Source organism: Eptesicus fuscus, chromosome 15, assembly GCF_027574615.1.
Source record: "Eptesicus fuscus isolate TK198812 chromosome 15, DD_ASM_mEF_20220401, whole genome shotgun sequence".
NCBI classification, from domain to species: Eukaryota; Metazoa; Chordata; class Mammalia; order Chiroptera; family Vespertilionidae; genus Eptesicus; species Eptesicus fuscus.
In genome coordinates this window covers 49,505,077-49,531,367 of record NC_072487.1, presented here as the reverse complement: position 1 = coordinate 49,531,367, position 26,291 = coordinate 49,505,077, and the positions used below count along the sequence as shown (strand labels likewise).

General features: G+C 43.6%; 2 protein-coding genes and 1 long non-coding RNA gene across 9 annotated transcripts in view; 1 reads left to right on the top strand and 2 right to left on the bottom strand.

Moving 5' to 3' along the window:
- Window positions 1-26,291, bottom strand: part of DNAI1 (dynein axonemal intermediate chain 1) — a 101,122-nt gene that overhangs the window by 52,849 nt on the left and 21,982 nt on the right. For 3 of the 4 annotated variants that reach the window (XM_054726704.1, XM_054726703.1, XM_054726706.1), the window contains exon 2: window positions 22,578-22,814. In XM_054726704.1, the coding sequence (XP_054582679.1) occupies window positions 22,578-22,619 (42 nt within the window). In that variant the 5' untranslated portion in view covers window positions 22,620-22,814. Of the gene's footprint in view, window positions 1-22,577; window positions 22,815-26,102; window positions 26,177-26,291 lie in introns of all 4 variants that reach the window. The other variant, XM_054726705.1, reaches the window with a different exon arrangement.
- Window positions 1-26,291, top strand: part of FAM219A (family with sequence similarity 219 member A) — a 50,390-nt gene that overhangs the window by 2,328 nt on the left and 21,771 nt on the right. The window lies entirely within an intron of this gene.
- Window positions 1,462-3,397, bottom strand: LOC129151555 (uncharacterized). Its single transcript, XR_008558205.1, has 3 exons — window positions 3,381-3,397; window positions 2,414-2,613; window positions 1,462-1,616 (listed from the first exon to the last, which is right to left on the bottom strand). It is a non-coding gene; the product is annotated as an uncharacterized LOC129151555 (long non-coding RNA).

Sequence of the window (26,291 nt, the reverse complement as noted above, 5' to 3'; positions counted from 1 at the left end):
GTGGCTCTGGAGTAGAAGTTCAAGGAGACATTTATCAGAAAAACTAATTGCCTTTGGACCTTTTTCTTGAAGCCTAAAGGAGTCCTTCTCTGCTAGGGGCTGCCTTGTTGCAGTTGAGTGAGAGCCTTAAGGAAGTAGCAATACAGCCACCCCCCATTTGAGGGCCATAGACATTGACCTGCAGATTTCTGTTACTTGATCGTTGTTCCCAGGTTGAAGCCCAAAGGACTCCCAAAACTCCTTAAATGCTCTGTATGTTGTTGAGACCAACAGGACTTTGTGTGGCGTTTCCCCAAGAACCCTCATTTCAGGGTATAAGGAATCAAGATGGTATACCATAGAAGAGAAAGGCAAAATGGCTTGTTAGGAGTATTTGGGTGGACCATAAAAACTAGCGTCCCAGGCTTGAACTCAGCTGTGACCAATTTTATTTCTTGCCATTATTTATTGAGACCTCTATCTAGGAAGTCTCTCCTCTTCTTCGGACTTAGTTTTCCCATTTACTAAATGAAGACAAACGATCTCTTTAAAGTTTAAACAATAGCTCCTCACTCTCTCTTCCAAAGAATCTCATAGGGACTTGATATTACTGATTCTGAAAATTCATCCCCCTTATATTTATTGAGCATCTGCTCTGTTCTAAATACTACACTAGGTGTTAGGAACACAGTGGTTAACAACAAGATGCAAATATGGCCCTGCCCTCCTGAAGCTCACAGTTCAACAGAAGTTTATTGTTCTTGCTTACTCCCTCAGGGTCAGCCTCTCTGAGGGCAGAATGGGGGCTGTCTCCTTAAACCCTAAAGGAAATAAGGCAATGCTGGTGTCAGGATCATTCCCTCTTTCTAGACTAAGCTGTACTTGTATAGTATAGGCCTGTCATATGGGCTCGATCATCAAATAAACCTCCCCTACTCACAGTAGTGGGAAGAATCCAGAGGCCATCCCTCACTTGGAAAAATGAGCTCTGAGGGGAGAGTATCTTTATTTTTTTTATCATTTACTTGAAAGAGAAACTTGAGCTTAAAAAGGAGGCCTAGAGGAGTGGCATGAGCTGGAAGAGAAGGCACAGCCAGCAGATCTGGGTGTTTCCAAGGTGCTAATTTAAGCATTAGTTCTCAGTTTAGTGGGAAGAAGAGATCCCTGCCCTGTTCATGTTGCAGCTGCAAGGAGCCTTCCTCTGGGATAGGAGTTGGCCTGAGGGCGTGGCCTCCCTCTTTTCCCCATCACACCAATTATTTAATTGGCCTGGCGGCATCTCAGCAGCTGAACCAGGCCTGGGCTTATCTCTGAGAGCTCCCCAGGGTCTCTTCCTGTCTCCTTATGAAAGGAATGAGAGCTCCTCTTGGAGACGCAGTCGCTGGGCTCCACTCCTGCTCTCTCCTAGATAATCCTTAGTGTTTTTGAGCACAGATTTTCCCAAAGAAACTGCCAGGAATAGGCACATCTTGTATGTCAGTTCTGTGTCCAAGCCACATAACTCACTGATCTGGGGACACACCCATCTGTCCAAGGCTCTCTGTTGAGCAATTGGGTTGAATTTGGCTATTGTTTGTGGCTCTATTGTCTGTCTGCTGGGCTGGTTGGTGCAGTCTCACAGTCTGTCTTCTACTTGGCTACAATTGGAGAGGAAGAGATTTGTGGAAAACAAAACACACAACAAATGGAGCTTTTAAGCACTTAATTGTGTTGTGCAAAACCCTGTCTCCTGTGCTTTCAGAGACCAAAAAATGGCATATGGCACCAGACAGGGTCTCTGTACACTTGACCGAAATGCTAGCCTGGGCTCCCTGAAACCTAGGTTGTCTGTTAACTCGTTTGTTTGATTCATGAGCATATGCTCAGTTCCAGGTACTTTAAGGACTAAGACAATGAGATCTCTCCAGTGGTTGGCCAGAAGGATGGGCTCAAATGGCTATAGGAAGGTTTTAGGTACATGCCAGGAAAGAATGGAGATCAATGGAGAGTGCTCCTGAGAAAGGGTGATACCTCCCTTGGGAGAAGATGAAAAATGCTGAAGTTCTGATCCTTTGACCAGCTGAGTCTTAAAGTAGTTTCAGACTCCTCCTGTCTCTGACACTCAGGGGTGGGGATGGTCAGGACATTAATTTAGTGAATGGACCACAACAGCTCCTGAAAAGTGGCGAGAGCCACTATGGAAAATTAACCTACATGTATTATGTGCTCAGGGAGCCTTAAATTGCCTCCTGGTGGTCAGATGGCTTTTCAATTTAAGGGTGGACTCTTCTAATGGGTCCATATGGCTTATGACCTAGTAGTATTTCTCAGGTTCTGGAATGAGGCCCTTTTCTCTTTTCCTGTATTGCAAAGTGAGGATCAGGTTTACTTAGGCCTCTATCTCATCCCTTACTACTTTACTCATCACCTCAATCAACAAATACTAAGAACCTACCTTCTGCCTGCTAGATGTTGTGCTGGGCTCCATAACATAATTTTGCTCCAGGGATGTGCATAATCAAGATGGGTTGAGGTACAACAGAGTAATGAGCACTGCAAAAGGAAGAACCAGGTCCACCAGGGCCAAAGGAAAACAGGAAGGGCTTCCATTAAGTGGTCAGAGAAGGCTTCACAGAGGAGTCATTGCTGAACTGACTTTTAGAAGAAGTGTAGAAGGTTGGCAGATGAGACGAGGTCAAGAGTTCCAGGCAAAGGACATGGAGGAAAAAACAAAAAGGTGCATTTAAATGATTGAAGGGTTTTTCTTAAGGGAATAACATCATCAAATTTGAGTTTAGGACTAAACTTCAGTAGTGGATAAGAGATTAGACAAGGTAAGATTGGAGGTCAGAAAACAAATATGAAGGTGGGTACAATAATAATCCAGGAAGAAATTATTTCAGCCTAGAGCTAAAAAAGAGGAAAGGACACATCTATATATACAAAAGCCTAAGCGACTGTCCAACTGTCCGACCAGACGCTATGATGCACAATGACCACCAGGGGGCAGATGCTCAACGCAGGAGCTACAGAGCTGCAGTGACTTGGCAGCTGCATTTCTCGGGTGATGCACCCAGAACCAGAGAGGAGGGAGCCCAATTCCAGGGTGCGTCACCCGAGAACCGCCCTCTCACAATCTGGGACTCCTTGGGGGATGTCGGAGAGCTGGTTTCGCCCGATCCCCGCAGGCCAGGCCGAGGGACCCCACTGGTGCACAAATCCATGCCCCGGGCTTCTAGTATACAGATATTAATTAAGTGGAATAGGCAGGATGTAGTACCTATTTGAAGGTGGGATGGAGAGTTTGGTAGTGAAGGATGCATCCCAGGTTTCTGGCATGATATCTGGATGCCAAGAGGCACCATCACCACCTCCAGAAAACTCAGAGGTTTGTGTATCTCTTGGCTTCAGGGACTGCTTACATGGGAGAAGGTTGCTGTTTTCCTTTGCTCTGTGGTTGGAGCTGCATTCTTGGGGCTATGGGGGACTCAGAGTCCTAGAAAGCCAAGGAGCAGAGTGAGACCGGTCCCACAGCTTCAAAAAGGATACAGAGAAATGCCTGCCAATGAATACTTTTCCCCTGTGATGAATGCAAGTGAATTGGTGACAGCAAGGAGCCATGGTGTTTTATTTTGTTTTTGTTTTGGTTTGTTTTTCTGGCAGCACTTTGGTAAAGAAAAATAAAATCATTTCTTGGCTAAGAGAATGTTTTATGCTTTAGCCTTTTACCATCATTCTGGTCAAATCTACGGTTTTCTGACTGATTGGCTGAGCTGGGCCCTTTTACTGATTTCTTCTAGAATGAATGTATGAATTACTGCTTCACCTGCAAGAGTCAGAATGGAAAAGGACACATACCTTCTTTCTCTAAGACCAGCCTGGAAAGCTTCAATTGGGATAGAAGTAGTGCCCAAACTGCTGTCTTCAGGCAAGGTGTGCCAAGGGAGCAGACTTCTGGGATAGATTGCTCAGAGGTGACTTGGCTATTTAAAGGCCCCTCTGTAGTCAGGCACTTCCATGGTAGCTGGGAGTCAGGCTGAGTCATTTCCATCCTGGAGCTGGCCGCTGCCTCCCTGACTATAGCCCAGAGTGAACAGAAATGTAAATCAGAGCTTTCTTCAGTTGAACCTGATTAGCCCCAGGGACTCTCTCCCCTCCTTGAAAGGGCAAATGGAGCCTTGTGTCTGGAAAGGGAACACGGGAGACTCAGCTTCTTGGGCTCAGCAGGCTCTCAAGGCATTGTTTCCTAAGGAGACTCTGGTGGGAATCTGGCCATCAGGGCGCGAGAAAGGAAGGAAGGAAGCAGGCGGAGCTGGAACCAGCTCTGATCTGACTCTGCTCTGGAATTCAGAAGCTGGAACTTGACCAAAGGCCTCACTGTGGGGCAGCCTAGTGAACTAGGGAGGGACTCTGGAGTAGTGAAGTAGTGGAGGAAGGAGGCCTAGAGAGTCTGGCCTGGGGGAAGGGTAGATGGGGATATGTAGGAGTTCCCCCTTTACATTCTTAGAAGCCAGTTCAAGCAAATATGTACTTGCATTTGTTGTTGTTATTCAAAGATATCAAATTGAGGATCAGATGGTTGTACTTTCTCTCTCTCTCTCTCTCTCTCTCTCTCTCTCTCTCTCTCTCTCTCTCTCTCCTCTCTCTCTCCCCTCTCATCCTCACCTGCCAATATTTTCCATTGCTTTCAGATAGAGAAAGGAGGTGGGACTGAGGGAGAAAGAGAAACATCGATGTGAGGAGACACATCAATTGGTTGCCTTTGATCAGGAATTGAAACAGCCACCTTTTGGTGCACTGGCCGATGCTCTAACCACTGAATAAACTGGCCAGGACTAGTTGTGCTTCTTGAGGGTCAAGTTTCTGTGATGATGATGATGATGATGATGATGATGATGATGATGATGTATGAGAGTGCGTGCACAAATAAGAGGGCAATAATGGCCATAAAGGGTGTTCTCTGAATGACCGTTCTAGCCCTGAGAAGTATAACTTTGACAAGAGGCCACATCCAGGCAGAATGAGTCCAGCTACTGTGGTTCCTGGCCTGATTTTGCCTGTTTTCATCACCAGACTCTTGGCCGTCATAACCAGAGTCCGCCCCATCTATCTATTTAGAACAATACCTGAAGGGGCACTTTAAGATTTATTGTATTAACTGTACCCAAACTGTGCAATGGGAACCATATATATTTTACTATGTAGTTAACTTAAACATAATTATGTACAAGCTATAAATTATTTATATTTCCCATATTAATTTCTAGTTTTAGCTTTATAAAGGAATTGGTGAAGCCCTCAGCCAAGCATGGCTTAGACCAGTATTGCCTGTATTATATCTTTAGGAATATTGTTCCTTTGAGATACTTTATGGGAGAAAAAAAGAATCTGTAGACAAATTCCTTTGGGGAACACTACACACTATCCCATCACAATGTTTACTAGCATTTTAAAGGCTCTGAGAAGTTCTTCAGTAAAGAAACCTTTCCAGCTTCATTTAACCCAATGTTTCCCAAGATTATGTAATCATGGAAATGTTTTTCATGTTATATCTATTAATATCTTACAGAACCAATGTGTTTCAATGTGTTTTTGGGAAACTCTGTCTTAGAAATTAGTGTTTCTTCTGATTCAGTCTGGAATTATAATCTTTTAAATTCTTTTGAGCCTCTTTTATAACCCACACCATTTTCCCCATGCTAGTCTCTAATGTGATGTTGCTGCTTTGCATCAGGGTCTGAACTATTGCCATCAGTAGGAAAATTTTAGTGAACTTTGGTCAGGTGCAGAAGCCAATACTAAGTGCCTAGTTTTTCTCAAGATATTCTTTTTAAGGGGGTTTATTTCCCTTCAAGTTCCTCTACTAACTGTTGATGTGGCAGCATTTTCACCATTAACTTTTTTTGACAGCTTCATTGAGATATTATTCATATACTGTACACTTTACCCATTTAGTACTTTGAGTTCTAGAGTGGCTGCTGCATGCCTCAGTTCTGTTTCTCCTTTTTTACCTATGGGGTATGCTCTGCCCTTTTGTGTTCTGCTAAGGAGGAGAGAATATAAAGATTATAGTCCAAAGCTCTCATCAGGAAGAATCCATCTTAGTTGGAATTTAAACTGAAAAATGGATTCCCTGATTAGGGTTTCTCAGTACTTCCTCTGCAGTACTATTAAATGTCCCCGCTGATCACAGCAGCTCAAGAGGCATTCCTGCATAATCATTTTACATATGTAAAACGTGGCCTACTTCATGGGCTATAAAAAGCATAGGTGATAAGCAGATTTCATTCCTTATGCCAATGCCCATTGACCAGTAGTGGCTGCCTGGAGCATGTATTAAGGTGGATTCTGAGGCAGAGTCCTGGTTCAGTGAGGAAGAATGACATGGTTGGTCTTCCATGTCTTCATGGTCTTCGGCAGGGGAAAATCACTTCTAGTACTCTGCTTGCCATCCTGGCAGCCCTGAATCATCATAGTTATCCTAGGCAAAGAGCATAGGAAAGAAAGACTTTAGGAGATGTTAGCTAGCTCAGCTTCACTGAGGGGCTATACTCATGATGTAGCTCTTTAAGAAACGAATGGAGAAATGATCTTTCCTGCTCTGACATTCAGCATGGGTTTTTGAAATATTGACTTGATACAAAGTTAATCCTATATAATAAAAGGCTAATATGCAAATCAACCAAACAGTGGAATGACCTGTCCCTATGATGCACACTGACCACCACGGGGCAGACGCTCAATACAAGAATTTCCTCTGGTGGTCAGTGCACTCCCACAGGGGAGCACCACTCAGCCAGAGCCAGGCTCACGGCTGGTAAGCGCAGTGGTGATGGCAGGAGCCTCTCTTGCCTCCGCAGCAGCACTAAGGATGTCTGACTGATGGCTTAGGCCCACTTGAGCGGGCCTAAGCCGTCAGTCGGATATCCCCCAAGGGCTCTCAGACTGCAAGAGGATGCAGGCCGGGCTGAGGGACGCCCCCCCACCCCCGCCAGAGTGCACAAATTTTGTGCACCAGGCCTCTAGTCTTTCATAAATAGATAGGCCAGGTAAGAGAGAGTATCTTTGACTCTGCTTTATACTGTACACTTTATCCAGTGGACCCTGCAGAGCAGATAAGAGGGGGAGAGAGACAGATTCAGGAAGAAATCTCATAAATATCACATAAGTGGTTAGCCAAATTTAAGGTGAAAATATAAGCCCTGAACAAAGTGACAAGAAAAAGGAATAGGCTACTAGAGGAGACCCTTAAGCCAGCAGTTACTGGAGAGGAAAGGCCCAGCCATGGGCTATACAGCCTTAGCACTCTTTACCCCCACCCCCACCCCCAGGCTTAAACAGGCCCTGTTTTTTTCCTCTACCATTTTCTGGGAGATGGGTTTCCAAATCCCCAGTCACCCTGGCTGCTCTAGTGGGTACTTTTGAGTTTCTCACTGCTGGAACTAGACACAGACCTCTCCATGTGACTTGATCAGCCCAAATTACTGTAGGACTGCCATTCTCTATAATAATGGTATTGTACTTCTTCTATTGTCAGTTGATGTTTATGATCATATTTAATAACTGTACCTATTGTTAGAGTGAACTTAGGGCACATCTGAAATAGGCAAGAACCTGGAAGGACATCTTGGATTAGGCTGGCTGCTAATACAAGTAAGGGTCCACTGGGGATAGTGAGGTGGTGAATTCATACTTATTAGAAACTATGCCACTTGTGTGTGTTTTGGCTCTTATTCTCAGAACAGTAGCTGGCTGAATTCAGCAATGGAATTTAAATAAGAATCTAGGTAAAGCTATGTGGTTGGGCAGCCTACAGTAGACCTTCAAAGAGAGGTGTGTTTATATGGACAGAAAACTTGCATAAGTTTACTATATGACATAGGCTCCAGAAAAGTTAATGTGCTGTTAGGCTGCATCAATAGAAGTATAAAGTTAGGTCCCAGGATGTGATAGTCCTACTCTACACTAGTCAGCGTTATCTGAAGTCCTGCACTCTATGCTGATGTCATCATTCAAGAGAGGAAGTGACTGGTATGACGAAAGGAATCAAAACCATATCGTGTATGGGGGGGATCATATCATGTGAGAACAGTTGGGAAAACTGAGGCTCTTCAATCTACTTAATAAAACAGTCTCAGGGAAAGCATTTTATGGTTTTTAAATGCTTACAAAGGACTGGAGTTAAGAAAGGAAAGATGGCTAGACTTTTTATTACTTATGGCTACACAGGGAGGAACCAGGGCCATTGGATGGGAGTGTGAATATGCTTTTACCTCTGAACTTCATTGCTTCCTGTTCCCTGTGGTAGCAGTTTTTAAACTGAGCTCCTGCAAAGAGCCACGCTCCTTCTAAAGTAGGAGCTAGGAACAACATTTTAGCAATAAACATTGCTTATTATGTATGTATAATATAAACATGTCAAAATATCCACTGTGGAACTTAGTATTGGCACCAAAGGGAACCAGTCAGGAACTAAGGTTTGGCCACCAATCAGCCTCCTTTAAAACTTCCTGATAGAATCTCATGTTTCAGATCCTTCATTTAGTCAGGAGCTGAACTACAGGAGTGAGGCAATCTCTGGGAACTCCCATGAGAGGAATTCATTTGAGTATCCATGAAGGGGTGTGGAGATCAGGGTGAACTAATGAGGGGCATGGGCCTCAGGGCAGGAAGGGGCTGTGTTCTGTGGTTGTAGGAAGTTGGCTAGTACATTCTAGGTCTACCACTTTTGTTCTGACCTTTGTCCAGGCTCCTAACCTCTTTCAGGCTATTTATAAAATAAATAAGATCATGTAAGTGAAAATGAACTGCAAATTACTGTATCATTTCTGATCTAAGGGTTGATCCTGTTTAAGGGAATAGTGATTTCCATTTCTATTTGTTTGTTTTTATTGTCTAAAGTTTTATATATGTCTCCCTTCCCCCCGCCCCCCCCCCCCCCCCCCGATTGCGCCCGCCCCCCTTGCCCGCCCCATTTCCAATTTTTGTCAGTGTTTCCCAATGGAGCTTTTATGGGGAGAGGGTAAGAAGATGGTTTATTCTTCTCATTACCAAATGAGAAGAGTCCTTAGCCTACTTGATACCACCATGATGAGGCTGGGCTAGAGATGGAAGTGCTTTGTGTTTCCATTGATTCCCAGAGGGGGTTCCATTGAGTGGGTCTGGATTGGAGGAGGCCTTGTCCCTGCCCCTTCCTGCCATGGCTGTTTCAGAGTCCTGTTGGAGTGGAGTCTTCCTGAAGCACCCCACTCCTGATGCCAGTGGAATATGTCCTTCTGCTGTTACTGCTCCCAAAGGCCAACTCTCATGGCTCAAGAAACATTTGAAAAAGTCCACATTGCTACTATGGCTACTACCCTCCCCACAGAATAGTAGGCTAGAGAAGGAGGCCATTTCCATCCAGTCTCAGACCTTCTTCAAAATTTTGAAACATTTTGTCATGGAAAATTCTAATGTATACAAAGTAAAGAAAAGATGAAGTGAACCCCCTAGTACTCATCACCCAACTTAGACTTATCTTGTTTCACCTCTACCCCACCTACTGGATTACTGTGAATAATTACTTCATCTGTAGTTCTCTGTCTAGTGTATTTTTTAAAAAAATATATTTTATTGATCTTTTACAGAGAGGAAGAGAGAGGGACAGAGAGTTAGAAACATCGATGAGAGAGAACCTCTTGTACACCCCCTACTGGGGATGTGCCCGCAACCAAGGCACATGCCCTTGACCGGAATCGAACCTGGGACCCCTCAGTCCTCAGGCCGACGCTCTATCCACTGAGCCAAACCGGTTTTGGCTCTGTCTAGTGTATTTATGCAAACTGCTAATTAGATCTCAGGGTTTGATCAGATTCAAATTTAATTCTTATGTGAAGAATACTTCTGAGTGTGTCCTGTGTACTTCCTATTGCATCACATCAGGAGGAACAGGACATACGTTGTCCTACTTTTTGTGTTGTTCAGATTGATTAGTGGTGTAGTTAGCCTGATCTCTTCATCACAAAGATTCCCCTTCAGTCTTTTCTAATGTTTTAGCAGCGAGGGATAGTCATTGCCTCAATCCATTATTTCATCAGGAGTTCCCTTCACATTTAGACAACAAAGAGCCCCTTTCAATATTCTGCCTTCATCCCTCAAGGTATCACATATATCTCTAGCACTTTCTCCTTGGGTCTCCTTTTTCTATCACTTCTTTTATCCTATACCATCATTTCCTTCCTTATCAACCCAAGATGGCCCTAGAAAGTCTTCAGGCCACATGTACCCACCCTGCTTCACTGCAGACCTGTGTTTCTGAGGGGGAGAGGGTGTCCTTACTTGGCATCTTTTGTCACTGAGACAGCATTATGTCCTCCATGAAGCTCTTGGTTCTGCTCTGTGAATTCTGCTAGGGCCGTACATGACCATACTGGGGAGTAGTGGCAGCTCTCCTGGGAAAGAGTAGAGATTTTTCTCTTGTGGGAGAAAGTGTAATAGGGCCTGGGTTTATTTTACCTTCCCAGGGATTTCTGAGCAGCTTTCTTCTATGCTGAAGAGGGTCTTTCTCACTTGTTTCCTGAACTTTCTGCCCCAGCAGGAGCCCTGGCAGGTAGCCAAGCCCGGTTTCCTGTTTAGCGGGGCTGTGGTCTGGGAGAGGTTGGAGGAGGGGTGGGGTGGGCAGCTCTAGCACTCTTAGGTCCTTTTCTCCTTCCAGCCAACTTCAAAAACCTAGGAGGACTAGGAAACAGCTGCCACCTTCTGGTACTAAAATTTAGCATTCCTGTGCTGCCCAGGATCTCCACTCCTAGTTTCTGTCTTCACATAGGAGAGAATGTGGAAACTATGGCCTTCTGTGTGTGCACATGCCCCCAAACAAACAGTGCATGTACCAAGGGCACTGTGAACCAGCTCACCAGGAAGGCACACAGAGGCTGAGTGCTGCTTCCTGCAAACCTGAAGCCCTCCCTCCCCCCGACCCAGGCTCTGTGTCTGCCCACAAAAGTGTTGCACCTCTATCACCCCAGGCGAATAGCTGTTAGTCCCCTTAGTTATTATGTCCAATGCACTGAAGCATCTGAAGGGGCAGGAAGTCTGAGATGTGGAGGCTGACTAGGGACTGGTGCTGCACCTAAAAAACATTAGGGGTTTTATAGTTACAGCCCATCACCCAGTATAGGATTTCTGATCAGAGCCTCACAGCCCTGGATGCCCCACTTGCATCCCTCCACTTATCTAATTCTTCTTTGGGTAATGAGGATGCCAAGGGACTCATTCTGTTTTTGGAAGAGACCTGTTGTAAATTACTTCTTTGTTCCCCTCTCTTGGATGGCCACAGCAGAAATTGTGTGAAACCCTCTCCCATTCCTTCCCATGAAAGGAGATATCAGAGCCTAACTGGTTTGGCTCAGTGGATAGAGCGTCGGCCTGCGGACTGAAAGGTCCTGGGTTTGATTCCGGTCAAGGGCATGTACCTTGGTTGCGGGCACATCCCCAGTAGGAGGTGTGCAGGAGGCAGCTGATCGATGTTTCTAACTCTCTATTCCTCCCCTTTCCTCTCTGTAAAAAATCAATAAAATATATTTTTTTTAAAAAAGAAGAAAGAAAGGAGATATCAGAGCAACGTACTGCCAAGTAGCAGGGATGCCCAGTGCACCCCCTTACATTTCAACAGCTGCCCCCTTGCTCTTGTTCTAAAGATTCTAATCCTTAACGTGGCCTGCAAGGCCTTATGTGGTCCAGCTCCTGCCTGCCTGCCTACCTCTGCAACTCGGTTCACATCACATTAACCCCCATCACTGCATCCAACCTTACTGGCTTCTCCTCCACTTCTCTGATGTTCCAGGTTCCCTTCTGCTTTAGGGCCTTCCTTTTTTCAGTTGACTCCTACCCATCTTTCAGATCTTAGCTTAGCTAGAATTTCATCACAGAAGGATTCCCTTAAACTCTAGACTTTGTCAGTAGCCTTATTCCTATTGCACTTTCATATTTATCATTTTACATATGCTTGTATGATTAGTCTACTCACATGGATACTTCTGAAGGCCAAGTTTCATGAAGGCAGAGACCATATCTATTTTTACTTCCTATTATGTCTCCTGTGCCTTATAAGGTGCCCTATGCATAGTAAACCTTCACTAGACATCTATTAAATGAGTGAATGAATTAGCTGAATAAATTCAATCTTTTATCTCCTTTACTTGGTAACTCTATGTCATATCTACCATATTCAACCATACACCCTACAGATGCGTGTCCTGTTTATAAGCACTTACTGTGTATCTGCCACCAGACACACATTCATTTAATCCTTTCAACAATATGAAGATGGCATACCCTTAATCAACAGAGAAGGCAAGTGACACCCAAGGTCATGCAGCTAGTAAGCAGCAAAGCCCAGTTTCAAGTCCAGGTGTGTGGAGTCTAGACTCATGTTCTTAACCATAACACTACACTGCCCCCTTTTGGCAGTTTGGAGAGTTGTCCCTGGAAGCCTTCTGTCACAACCTTGGTTAATTTCATCCCTAAATCAGTACTTTTTGGAATTTAAAGCTCCAAGAAGCCATGATCCAGTTTCAGCCCTCCTGGTTTTAGGAGGGACTGTGGAAAGACACAGGGAAGGGAATTTAACCGGGACTCGCCAATGTCCCAGGGTGCATGCGTCTCAGGGTCTGCCTCCCATCTGTTTTCCATGGTCCCTTTGTTGCCTTCAGGGCTTAATGAAATGTCCTGTTTTAAAGACCAGAACATTTCACTGTTGAAATGGCCTGATCAGCAGTGTACTGGAGAGTAAGAATGGCCTGATTAAGATCCTAAGAAAGATCATTGAGAGTGGGAGAGTTTGTCTCTGTGATTTAGTCACTAAAGATAGAGCTCTGGAAATTGGCTTCAGTGCTTTCCTGGGGAACTCAGACTCAATAAGGGCAATATCTCTTGCTGTTGGTTAGAAAAGCTCTTTTTGGTGGCTAGAGAATTTGGGACTGATGAATACTTTAGACTGGATGGAAACAAAGTAAATGAGGAGAGAGCAATATAAAACAAAAAACAGCTACCATTTTGTTGTGTCAGGCATACTGCAAAGCATTCTACATATATTATTTCATTTAATTCTAATACTAGCCCTGCAAAGTAGACAATGTTACACCCATGGAAAGGCAAGAGACATTAACAAAGATAAACTGCCAAAAGTCAGACAACCAGCTGGCCTTTAGAATTAATCCAGGTCTTTCTGACTTCAAAATTTGAATAACCCCTCCCCCTCCCAATTTGTGAGAAATATAGTGTCCCCCAAAAAATTTATATATACACTTTGAATAATTATAAAGGCAGTATTTATTAAAATACATTTCATTTTCAAAATTGAACTATCAGCTGTTAAAGTGTGTATACATTTTTGGGGGGCACCCTGTACATTGCCACATCCTCTCTGGAAAGAAAACCAGAAACAGAATGTGTGCATGCCCATTGATCCCCTCAATGATTCCACTTCTAGGAATTTATTGATCTGAAGAAATTGCCAGACAAGTGTATAAAAACTTTTTAAACTAGACATAATAGCTATAAATAAATATGCTACAGTGTTATAACATTATATATATATTTTTTATATTTTATTGATTTTTTACAGAGAGGAAGGGAGAGGGATAGAGAGTTAGAAACATCGATGAGAGAGAAACATCGATCAGCTGCCTCCTGCACACTCCCCACTGGGGATGTGCCCGCAACCAAGGTACGTGCCCTTGACCAGAATCGAACCCGGGACCCTTGAGTCCGCAGGCCAACGCTCTATCCACTGAGCCAAACCGGTTAGGGCTACAGTGTTATAACATTATAATAGTTGCAACATCATGATAGTGAGAGGGGAAAAAGCAAATAATATAAATCTCCATCAGTGGAGACTGATTAAATAGGAAGGCTTTTTTTAAAAGTCCTCATCCGAGGATATGTTTATTGATTTTAGAGAGAGAGAGAAACATTAATCATTTGCCTCCCATACATGTCCAACCAGGGATCAAACCTGCAAGCTGGGTATGTGCCCTGGTCAGGAATCGAACCCACCACCTTTCAGTGTATGGGACGACGCTCCAAACTGACTGAGCCACACTGGCCAGGGCCATATAGGAAGCCTTTTATAAGGAGGAGGTAAAATCTAATATAGATATAAAAAAGGTGTTCAAGATATATATTTGTTTTTTGTGGTAAAATGCATGTAACATAAAAGTTATCGTTTTCACATATATTTCTGATTCATCTATGCTTAAATTTGTGTATATAAATATACATTTTAAAAGTCTGAGAAGATATAATAAACGTCATCATTCTGACTTACAGGAGAACTTTCATGTTATTTTTTGTATTTGAATTTGTTTACCTCAAAGTGTTTGAATTTATGACAAACCAATATTATGTTTTCTCTAATCATTTTTTCCATTTTAGGAAACAAATGATCAAAAATCATGCTCTTTCTACTGTATCATGCCTACCCAGGAGATAGCTTTTGCCTCATAATTCCCATATTTTTCAATCAGGTATGCACACCAACAAATTGGCAAGATGACTTGGCTATGGAAATGCTGCCAAATACCTGTATGTCACTTGTCTGGCCAATCTTATTCCTGCTGGGCACCACCAGTGGTGACTGGCCACATCTGACTCAATTCTATTCACTTCCTTCTCACGTCTGTAGAACCCTGTAGCTTTGGGAGGCAGGACATTTCTTTGCAAATAGAAAGCCTCCACACTGATCAGATACATTCCTGTCTCTTATTTCCTATTTAGAGATCTCCTGCAGTCTCACCTTCACCATAAAAGAGAAGCACAGGGACAAAATTATTCTCACATTCCCTGAGGCAAAGCCATGGCCACTGATGTGTCAACGGTCTGAGTGATTCCCTTTGGCTCTGACCTCTGCTATTAGTGTTGCTGCTCACTGCGTTATGGTTTTCAGTATGGCCTTTTTATGTGGTAAAGTAGGAAAGGGATCAGGAAACTTGGAACCAAGACCTGGCTAGGTGAGGGGAGCTGCTCAGCTTTATAGGGTATCAGCTTTTTACTCTGTAAAACTGGGATAAATAATACATGCTGGATGTTTAGGACAATGAAAATATTCTGTATGACACCATAGTGATGGATGCATGTCATTTTACATTTGTCCAAACCCATAGAATATACAACAAACACAAAAAGTGAATCATAATGTAAACTGTGGACTTTGGGTGATTGTAATGTGGCACTAGGTTCACCAGTTGTAACAAATGTTCCACTCTGGTGGGGAATATTAATAATGGTTGAGGCTGGCTATGCATATGTGGATGCAGGGGGTATTAGGTAAATCTCTGTACCTTCTCCTCAATTTTGCTGTAAACCTAGAACTGCTCTTTAAAAAGTTTTAATTGAAAAAGAAGATACTATTTCTCTCTCTTAGGATTGTCAGAGATTAAATGAGAAAATAATAAGGAAAAGGCTTTGAAAATGTAAGTTACAAACATAAAGATCTGTTTTTCTGAACTTAACCTTTTATGTATGATTTGCATTACAAATTCTTTTTTTTTTTAAATATATTACATTGATTTTTTACAGAGAGGAAGTGAGAGGGATAGAGAGTTAGAAACATCGATCAGCTGTCTCCTGACACCCTACTGGGGATGTGCCCACAACCAAGGTACATGCCCTTGACGGGAATCGAACCTGGGATCCTTCAGTCCGCAGGCCGACGCTCTATCCACTGAGCCAAACCGGTTAGGGCTGCAATACAAATTCTTAAGTCAAAAAGCATGTCTCAAAATCTGTTGCTATGATGTAGTAACTTAATAGGAGTTAGGAAAGATACTGAAAAATCTGAAAAGGTCACTTCATTCTTAAAACCAACCTGAGGAAGGCAGGAAGAGGAGAATCAGAGACTTATTTTCTGTATTATTTTAATTTATCTCATCAAATATGTATTAATTTTGTAAGTTAAAGAAATCAAGAAAGATTTTTTGCAATATAGTCAAAACTAGAGATAGAAATTGGAAGTTATCTGCATATAGGGCTGAAAGCTGGAGCAAAGAGAACAAAGGTTATAGAAAGACGATCAATTGAAAAAGCAGCCAGATTGGCAAATTGGAGCCATGTTGTTAAAACTATTGAATGTCAGATTGAGTTTTAAGTGGTGAGAGCCATTGAATGGTCTGGAGCAAGGGATACTGTAATCAGAGTAGTATTTAATTCACAGGAGAGTAATTTAAGAATAATGTACAGGATGAGTTGGGGGAAGAAGAGGCAAGTTGGAGAGATGAGAGCGTTACCACTGCGGGGGTCCTAGGACATGTTACTAAGGACATGAAGCAGGATGCTGGCTGAGAATATGCAAAAAAAATAATTAAATGATAAAAAAGATGAATGTCAGATATTTTGAAGAAAGTGCTACCATAGGCTCATGATTAGTTTACCCGAGGAATAAAGGGGAAAGAGGTAGGTCAATAGGAAACAGAAGCCAACTTGAAATGGCTCCCAGAGGCCAAAGCTGGAACAAGTTGAGCAACTTATCAGTATGATAATATTGGATTATAGCCCTAAAAGAAAATATACATTAATCCATACTGATATAAATAAATGACTGGATAAGTGAATAAATTAACTGGAAAGAATGGACAAATTATTCATTAGAATATAATTTTTATATATGAAAAGTTACTTATTAAAATGTATTTAAAAGTTTTATTTGTAGAAAGAATGAAGTAAATTTAAAAAATAGCTTTAGAACATCATAGTAATAATTGCTGCTGGCAAGACCCACTGAATGCCAAAGGGCTGAGGCCCAAAGCTCAAGAAGTAGAGAGAACCTTGACCAAAAGGAGGGCCCTGCCGTTTTCTGGCTGCAGAGTCAGCCTAAAAGCTGGACGTCCTGAGTCAAAGGTTACTTTTTTTCTTTCTGAACTAGGAAGACATTCTGTTTTCCAAATCCCACTGTGGCCTAGAAAGTTAAGCCACACAGAAAATGAAGTAAACTGAATTTATTTATCCTGTTTTCAATTTTTATCTGAGATAGAGAATAATTTGTGCATTACAGTTAGGCATTAAACAGCATTACAGAATGATTTCTATAGGGTATACAGTATATATGTGTAATAAAAGCTACCCTTTATTGACTACTTACCATGTATCAGGGACTGTGTATATATTATGCCATTTAATCCTTCCAAGAACACTATAAGATGAGTACTATTATTTTCCTCATGTTAAAGATTAAAAAACAGACCTAAAGAGATTAGAAATTTGATCAAGATCACACAGATAAAGGGGGAAGTGAGGGGTTTCAGTAATACTGACCAAAAAAAATCACACAGATAAATGGCATAGTTAGGACTTACTCCAAAACTCATATATATATATATTTCAGAGAGGAAGGGAGAGGGAGATAGAAACATCAATGATAAGAGAGAATCATAGATTGGCTGCCTCCTGCACACCCCCACTGGGGATCAAGCCCACAACCCAGTCATGCGCCCTGACCAGGAATTGAACCATGACCTCCTGGTTCATAGGTCGATGTTCAACCACTAAGCCATGCCAGTCAGGCCAAAACTCACTTTTAACCACTGCTCCATACTGCCTCTTACAAACACTCACATATGTGTGTGCACATGGACACACAAGAACCTGGCTATGTGCCAGGAGGTTAACATGAGATATAACTCTGGATGGTATGACTAAGGGTGTGGTTTTTTAAATATTCTTTTGTTCTTATCTTGATTTTTATGGTAAATGTATTCCTCTTGAATTCATAAAAATAAATCAGTATTTTATTTCATTTATGTAAGTTTTAAGTTCGGGTGCTCTTTGCCAAAATTCTGTAATACCCATAATGGGAACAAAGCAGGTGCATTCTGCTCAACTGCAGACAAAGGAGACTCTACCTTCTCTGCAGCAGTACAGGCTCTGCAGTGACAGGACGGAGAATCTGGCATGTGTGTGTGCGTGCATGCAGGTGTGTGTGAGTGCAGCGGCTGCGGAGGTAAGGGAGGAGCTCTCTGAGGATGTGCCAGAGGATGTGAGGAAAACTCTTTCCTTCACCTACAGCCACCTTGTCCCTGAGCCAGGCCCATTTAGTCCTGAGCATCCAGGGGTACTGGAGATATTTTTCACACATACCAAGATCCTCAACTTTACCCTATATTGAAAATCTGGCCAGGGAGCCAGGCTGCTGGCATAAAGCACAGGCTGCAGCCATAGTGATTGGAGTCATTCTGGAGCTACTTCAGGCCATGCAGGATGTGATCCAAGCAGGCAGTTGGTATTAAGAATGGGCAGAGAGGAACCAGCATCATTTAAGGTTGGCATTAACCAACAGGTGAAGCTCTTGTCCAAAGCTGCCAAGGTCTTCAGGTGGAGACGATTCAGTACCCTGGATAGCTCCTGGAGAGGGGTCCAGTCCTTGCCAGGTCTGAAAAGCCTAACTGCCTGAATTCTTAAGGCCCTTGCTTATTTAATTTTAAACAGCCTTCCTGCACATGTCTCTAGCTGTGAAATGGCCTGCCCTCCTCCCTTTTGAATAAGCCCTATGGATCCAGGGACCCCCCCCCCTCTTTCTCCCTCTAGCCTCTGTCCCACCTTCCCTCACAAACAGCTAGTCTGACTGAGCTCTCTGTTGAGGTTACCATCACTCTGAAGGTGAAATAAGCCTTCAAGACAACCATGTCAACTCCTGAGGTGTGCTTAGCCAGGGCCTAACACCTTGATACCTCAAAGCTGTGAGATTCTGGGGGTCAGTGTACATTCCTGATAACCTATAATTAAGTCACTACAAAAAAAAAAGATTCTGGGGAGAGGGTAAGAGTAGTGGAACAAGGGAATGTGAAATGGGTCTTTGTCTTTAGCGCCCCTGCACTGCCCTCTTCAATGTAAGAATGAGGAGTATGAGGCAGGGGAAACTAAAGGGAAATACTGAGCAAGTTTCAAGGCCTGAAGCTACAACTTTGCATCACTGTACCGTTGGCCTGACATTGGGAATACACTTGATTTAAAGACATCATTTTCAGGGGAAGGACATTGAAAATAAGGTGGAAGGTGGTAGATGTAGCAAGTAGAAGCAGAAATTAAACTGGTGAGTCTGGAGCCTCACAACCTGCCACCTCCTCCCTAGCCATGCACATGGTCCCTAGAGAGAGGAGAGTTAAATTACCACTGTAGAGGGGTTCTCCCCAATTCCCCCAAATCATCTAGAGGATAAGTGTGTGTGAGGAGTCTGGAAGGGCAGAGGAATCATAATCATTTACCAGGGATTTGATTTTCTAGTTGAAATTTCCTCCTCTACCTCCAGGCCTCTTCCATGGCTAAATGAATCGGAACCAGCAAATGAAATTACTATGCTCTCACTTTGATTGTCTGCCTGGTGAGTGAGGAGGAAGGTAAGTCTGCCTAAATTGAAGCTGAGTGAAAAAACTCAGGTTCCCATCCCTGCCAAGCAGCCCTGCTCTGGGCCTTGTGCAAGGCTCTTCCATTGCTTTCTTTGCCTTTTAGAGGCTCATGGATCCCTTATTGAAGGCAATCTCTGAGCCCAAAGGCCATTTGACATGCCTTATACCTCAAAGAACTTTCTGGCCAAAGAAATGGATGTTAAAGCAATAGTGAAACTGCAGGCAGGCTCCCTCTCTTAGCACCAGCCAGTCATAGTGGGACAGGAAAGAGCAGGGAGGAGAAAAGAATATCTGGTGTTTCCTAAGCTATGAGTGGACCTATCAGAGTTTGAGCTGGAAGGACTAGGGTTGCCCCTACCCCTGACACACCTGGAGATGGGAACATTAACAATGTAGTAACTAATTTATTGATGGAAAGATGCTAAGAGGATCTGGATCCAGACTGTATCTCAACCTAGCTCCTCTCTTGCCTCTAGAAATAGTGTATTCCAGCTTCCAAGAGAGGCCCTTACTATGGAATCAAGCACAGGGTTTTTGATATACAAGGAAGCCTGGAGAAAAAAAAAGAGAGAACAGATGAGGACTGTCAGATTCCCAAGAGAGTTATTTGTGTTGGTTTTTGTTAAAGTAGAACAGGCCTAACCTGATCCACAGCTTGTTTTGGCCTGTTCTCCCAGGGGCAAAGGTGCCCACCCCCTCTACATCCCCCATGTTTGCCTTCCTTACAGCGGATGCTCTGGAGTCATTGTTTTATTTAGGAGCAGTGATTATGTGACCACAAACCTTACTAAATTGAATACAATCCTGAGCATTCAAGAGAAGAAACATTTCAGGACTCAGGGGAGGGAACAGCTGGCTGGAAAGAAGGGCCCATGAATTCTAATCCCAGGACTGCCATCTGGCATTGACCTGGGACAACTCATTTACTTTCTGCCCTGGAGGCTCTTTCTAGAATCTCAGGGTGTAAATAAAAACAGACTTGTGAGCTCAGAGAGTGAAATGATCTGTCTAGACTCTCAAAGTCAGTGCCATTCACAGGCAAAACCGGAATACACAGGCCTACTCTCTAGCCAGAGGTTTTGTTTACTGTTCAGGGAGGTTTCTTCTGTTTTCCTTTGCCATCACCTTATACCCTTATACCTGAACTCCCAAGGGCTTCCCTGCTTCATAAACATGGTTGCACATCCCACACTGTCAAAAAGCTCTTTGAACAAAGGATCAGAGCAGCCCTATTTCTCTATCCCTCCAAAAGATTTCCTGATAGTTTACTAGTAGCTTCCAAGTTGGCTGCCCACTCCTCTAATACTCAACAATGAGTTAGGCCTTACTCATATAAAGGCCCAAGTAGGAGTCCATATCTGATCTGCAAGCAAAATCAGAGCTTGGCCTTTGAGTCACAGAGAAAGCTCTGTCTGCTCAGCTGGTGATTAGTCCTGAGAAGAAGTTTACCTGGGGTTGAGCTGCTGCTTTGGCCATGGACCTTAAGTGGGGTTTAAACTAGGCCAAAACCTCAAGTAAGCAAGTGAGTGAAGGTTTTGAGGACTCCTACTTTGGCTGTTCTCCAAAATAATTTCCTGGAAAGTAATCTTTCAGCCCCTAGCCAGAGGCTTACATAGATGAAGTGGCACTACCAGAAGTACACAATGCAACATCTATCTGGGACACCATTAGACAAGCCCTGGCGCAGCCTGGCAGGCCACTGGCTTTTCACCACCTCTCTGTTACAGGAATATCATTGCTGTGGCTTCAAACAAAGTAGAAGGAAATCTGTTTATCTGTCAAGATTATGGCCCTTCATTCTCTATGCTAGGCACTGGGGGATACAGTGAAGAAAGGCATGGACCCTGCCTTTATGAAGATTTATCCTGTATAATAAAGAGGTAATATTCAAATTAACCCTCACACCCTCACAAGATAGCTGCCTACGACCAGGTCGGCAGGGGGCTTAGTGAGGGACGACCAAACGACTGAACAGCAGGCTGTGTGGGGTGACCAGGCCAGTAGAGGGCCCGTGAGGGGGACCAGGCCAGCAGGAGTGGGCAGTTGGGGGCAACCAGGCCATTAGAGGGCGCAGTTGGGGGCGACCAGTCTGGCAGAGGAGGGCAGCTGGGGGTGACCTGGCCATCAGCAGGGGGCAGTTAGGGGCAATCAGGCTGGCGGGGGGGTGGTGCAGTTAACGGCAATCAGGCCAGCAAGCAGAGGCAGTGAGGGGCAATCAGGCCGGCAGGAGGGGGCAGTTAGGGGCAACCAGGCAGACAGGCAGGCAGGTGAGCAATTAGGAGCCAGCGGTCCAGGTTTGTGAGAGGGATGTCCAACTGCTGGTTTAGGCCCGATCCCAACTCGGACCTAAACCGGCAGTCGGACATCCCCCAAAGGGTCCTGGATTGGAGAGGGTGCAGGCTGGGCTGAGGGGATGCCCCCCCCCCCCACCCCGTGCACAAATTTTATGCACTGGGCCTCTAGTTAAACAAATAATTATACAAATAATCATTTAAGTAAAATTTGATACATGTATGAAATAAATGTATCGGAGGGAGGGGCTGTGAGTAGTATATTATAGAGGGGCCTGGTATTGATGGGAAACTTCTTTTAAGGGGTGATGTGTCACCCAAGGCCTGAAGGATGAGTAAGATCTAGCCATGAGGTGGGAAGGTTATCTACCAGGAGCAAAGAAGACTGGTGATAGAAAGTATACGGAGGTGGGGGAAGAGTGCAGGAGATGAGGTTGGGGAAACAGAGGGGAAGGCGAGTGACTGCTTCTTTGCCACTATTCTTAGCTTAGTTTGAATGACTCCTTTCAAAAACAGGGCTAGTTGAGACCCACTTAAAGTGCCATGACATGCCCTTGCGGGAGGCTGGTGCTTGTTCTGTCTCCATAGCACAGGGGACTCTCACAGGAATGCTCATGAGAGACACTTCTAGCCTCTACCCCCCCCCCCCGCCCCCCCACTCCCCCCCTCCCCCCCCGCCTGGGGTTCACACAAATGGAGTGGTCCTCACCTGGCAGCACAGCTCAGAGGAGGGATGAGGGAGGAGGCAAGAAAGACTAGGTACTTATTTTCCCTACAATTCTCTCTGTATGTTTTTCCATTGCTTTGAACTGTTTATTAATACATGAAATAAACCACTTCCCTATTTAAATGGTTCCACTGGGAATTCCAAACCATCGCACCCCCTCCTGAGGTAGATAAAAAATGTCAGCTTTCAAGATTTTATACTTGGATTTCAGAAACTAAATTACATTACTGCGTCCGGTGAGACGGCGCCATTGCCTGTTCCTATCTGCATGCTCCAGGCACTGTGAGTCCGATAACATCAGTGTGTCGAAGCAGCTCGATCCAGACAATCTGCAGCTGGCTGGAGCCAGGCCAGGGAGGGGTGGGGGTGGCAAAATTCTTTCAGAATCCAGAGCAGCCCAGGGTTGACTAGACTGGGATCCGTGAATTTTCAGGTTCTTTCCATAGACCATCAGTTCTCTCCTGTCTGTAGAGAAAGAACTAGAATAAGTCCTACCTAGATGAACAAGGAGTTGAAAATTACTCTCCTAAACACTGGAATAAGATAAAATCACCGAGGATCCAATGCTCAGGTGTTCATTGAAGTGAAAGATAGGAGGGGAAAGTGGAAGTTATCAAGTGAACAAGGCAGGTTTCTACTTCCTGTGAAATTAGGTGTTCATATAAAAGCCAAAATATGAACCATGCCTGGAAATGGTTATTCTGTGCTTCTTTGAAGCCCAGATGTGAGGCCTTGTAACTAACCTTCTGACTGCTACAAGGCTGTGGAGTGAAGAGAAAGCATTGTTCCCCTGCCAGGAAATCCAGGAACTTTTAAAGTTTCCTTTCTAATTGTAACCAAGATTTAACCCTACAGAATGAGCATCCTTTCACAGCAAAATTTTAAAAATAATAAAATAGGGGGGAGGGGGTTGATGACAAATATGTGATACCTTAATCAATAAAGTAATTAAAAATAATAATAATAATAAAATAAATGAGCTTATTTCAAGTGCATCAAATAGCATAAAACATTCATTCAATTCCGGCAGCATTTTCAGACCTATTTTTGTAAGTAGCCAAACACAGTCTCTCCATCCCCAAAACATGTTTTCAAAAAGCAGTAAGCCCCCAAGGTCAAGATTTTGAGAGTGGTCAGTCTGACCTCATTGAGGTTTCCAGTCCTCTGCCCTAATGCAAACCTGGATTTAATATACCTCAGTGTCCTGCCTGCTCACCTGTAGGTTCTAGCGTTTGGATGCAGGAGACAGAAGAACTAGGATCCACCCCAACTTTAACTGCATGATTCTTAACTTTTCTCACAGTGGAGTAATGCAGTTACTGACTCCATTACTACACCTGAGGGATGGATTCATAATGAAGTGTTTCTTCAGTTTTACTTTGTTTTTACAGAAAAATATTATTGAAGGTTTTTAAAGTGAGAAATCATAATCATCACATAATTATAATCACTTGGAGTATAGGTTCCCAGGTTGAGCCTCTGCTGGATATTCATAGTTGGTGGAACAGGTATTCAGGGTTCTAGAAAAATCTAAATGCAGCCTGCTTTACTGTCCTGGATTCCCAGGCTGCTCCTGCTAGGTCTGTGTAGGCCTCCTGCCCCAAGAATTAGAAGCCCAGGGTCTTTGCAGGCTTTTTGCCATTGTCTGGGGTGGATGATGCAAGGCTAAGTCAGGGGACTGTGATACAGCCAGAATTTGGGGCAATTACTCACCTCTCTTCTTGCTGTTACTTCAAGGTTGGCCAGGCCCTGGTCATCCTCCCTTGCCTTCAGCCCACCCTTGCCCACACTTCTTTATATATACTCCCTTCCTTCTCCCTTCCTCTCTGAAATCAATAATATACATATTATTATACATATATACATATTATTGATTTCAGAGAGGAAGGGAGAGGGAGAGAGAGATAGAAACATCAATGATGAGCCCTAACCGGTTTGGCTCAGTGGATAGAGCGTCAGCCTGCAAACTGAAGGGTCCTGGGTTTGATTCCGGTCAAGGGCATGTACCTTGGTTACGGTCACATCCCCCGTGGGGGCTGTGCAGGAGGCAGCTGATCAATGTTTCTCTCTCATCCATGTTTCTAACTCTCTCTCCCTCTCCCCTCCTCTCTGTAAAAAATCAATAAAATATATATTTTTTTTAAAAAGAAAGAAACATCAATGATGAGAAAGAATCATTGATTGGCTACCTCCTGCACGCCCCCTACTGGAGATTGAGCTCACAACCCGGGCATGTGCCCTTGACCAGAATTGAACCCGGGACCCTTCAGTCCACAGGCCAATGCTCTATCCACTGAGCCAAACCAGCTAGGGCTTGCCCACACTTTTTAAGAAATAGCAGACCTGCCATGATCTCTGGACCATGGCTGGACTTATCTACTGAATGGCTTCTCTCTGTGGAGAGTCTCAAGCCTCCCAAGGATCAGACCCATAACTCTTAAGAACAAAATAAAATTCTTGCTAAAAACTCAGCAAACTGGAGAACAGTGTGTCTTGAGTTCTTTTACTTGATGTCTTCAAACATCTGGTCCTTCTCTGCTGGTTCTTTCCCCTATGCTCACCATCCTCTAGTTTCTCCCATCATGAGTTCTTTCCTCTGACCCTTCATATCTATAGACATACACATACCCCTGCACAAAACAAAATCATTAGAACTTGCTCTTACGTCTGTTTCTCTCTCTTGTTTGGTGGCATCACAATTCACCCTGTCACCCGAGCCAGGAGGAAATCTGGGAGTCATCTTTGCCTGGGTCTTTACCCTCAAACCCAGATCTAATCAGCCACTGAGGCCTGGCAGTGTGACTTCCCCTTTTTCCAAGTCCACTGACTCTGACTTTTTAAAACTTTTATCACCTCTTGCAATGCCTCTTATCTGGTCTCCTGCCCACAGTGTAATCATTCCTTCCCATTCTCTTCACATGGCCCCCAGAGTGATCTGTCTATAAAAAGCTGACAATGAAAAAATATCTGACAATGGGCTGAAAATCCTTCAATAACTCACCATTATTTCCAGTTAAAGTCCAAAGCCTCAGACATGACTTATAAAGCTCTTCATGGTATTAAGCCTTCCTCCTGTTCTAGTCTCATCACCTTGCCACTTTACCCACTACCATTCCAGCAAAATTGAGCTATTCCTCTTGCCAGCTGTATAGTCATGCATGTCTTCCTCCTCAGTTCTTTCTTTTCTTTTTACTCCCTTTTCCTTTCTTCTTCATCTGGTTCATTTCTACCTTCTACGCATCCTTCATGCCTCAGCTTTCTTTGAAGAAGTCTTCCCTAATTTCCCAGGATAGGATAGGTGTTTCTGTCCTGTGCACTTACAACACTCTATACAAACCTGTGTTCTAGCACTTGGCATATTATTAAAATTACCTGCTTATTCATTTGCCCTACTCACTGGTCTATGAGCTCTTCATGGACAGAGATCATATTACCTTTGTATCCACACCATCCATTATGGTGCCTAAAATATAAGTGCCCCTGAAATATGAGACCAGAACTGAATTTTGGTGGATGAAACTTTTTATCTCCTTTTCTTGTACTTCTCTCTCTCTCTCTCTCTCTCTCTCTCTCTCTCTCTCTCTCGCCTTCTTGAGTTGACTACTTCAGTGGCTTCAATATTTCCTTCCTATGGAGAATTCATTGAGCAGAAAGTTGGTGAACAGAAAGCATCCATGTCATTTTCTAAAGTGGAGCTCTATGTGTGTGTTGAACACTGAAGACATAATTAGACTAGTAGCAGCCTTCAAGTACCTGCTTTACAAAACAGCAGTTCTATAGTTGTGTAGTTCTGATATGCTATTAAGCTCATGACTTTATCCACGTCTCTGAGGAGGGAACAAGAAATGAGCAAATTAGATTCAAATCCTAGTGTTATTACCTTCAAGGTGTGACTTTGAATATATTACTTTATACAACCTGGTTCTTCACTTTTAAAATGGG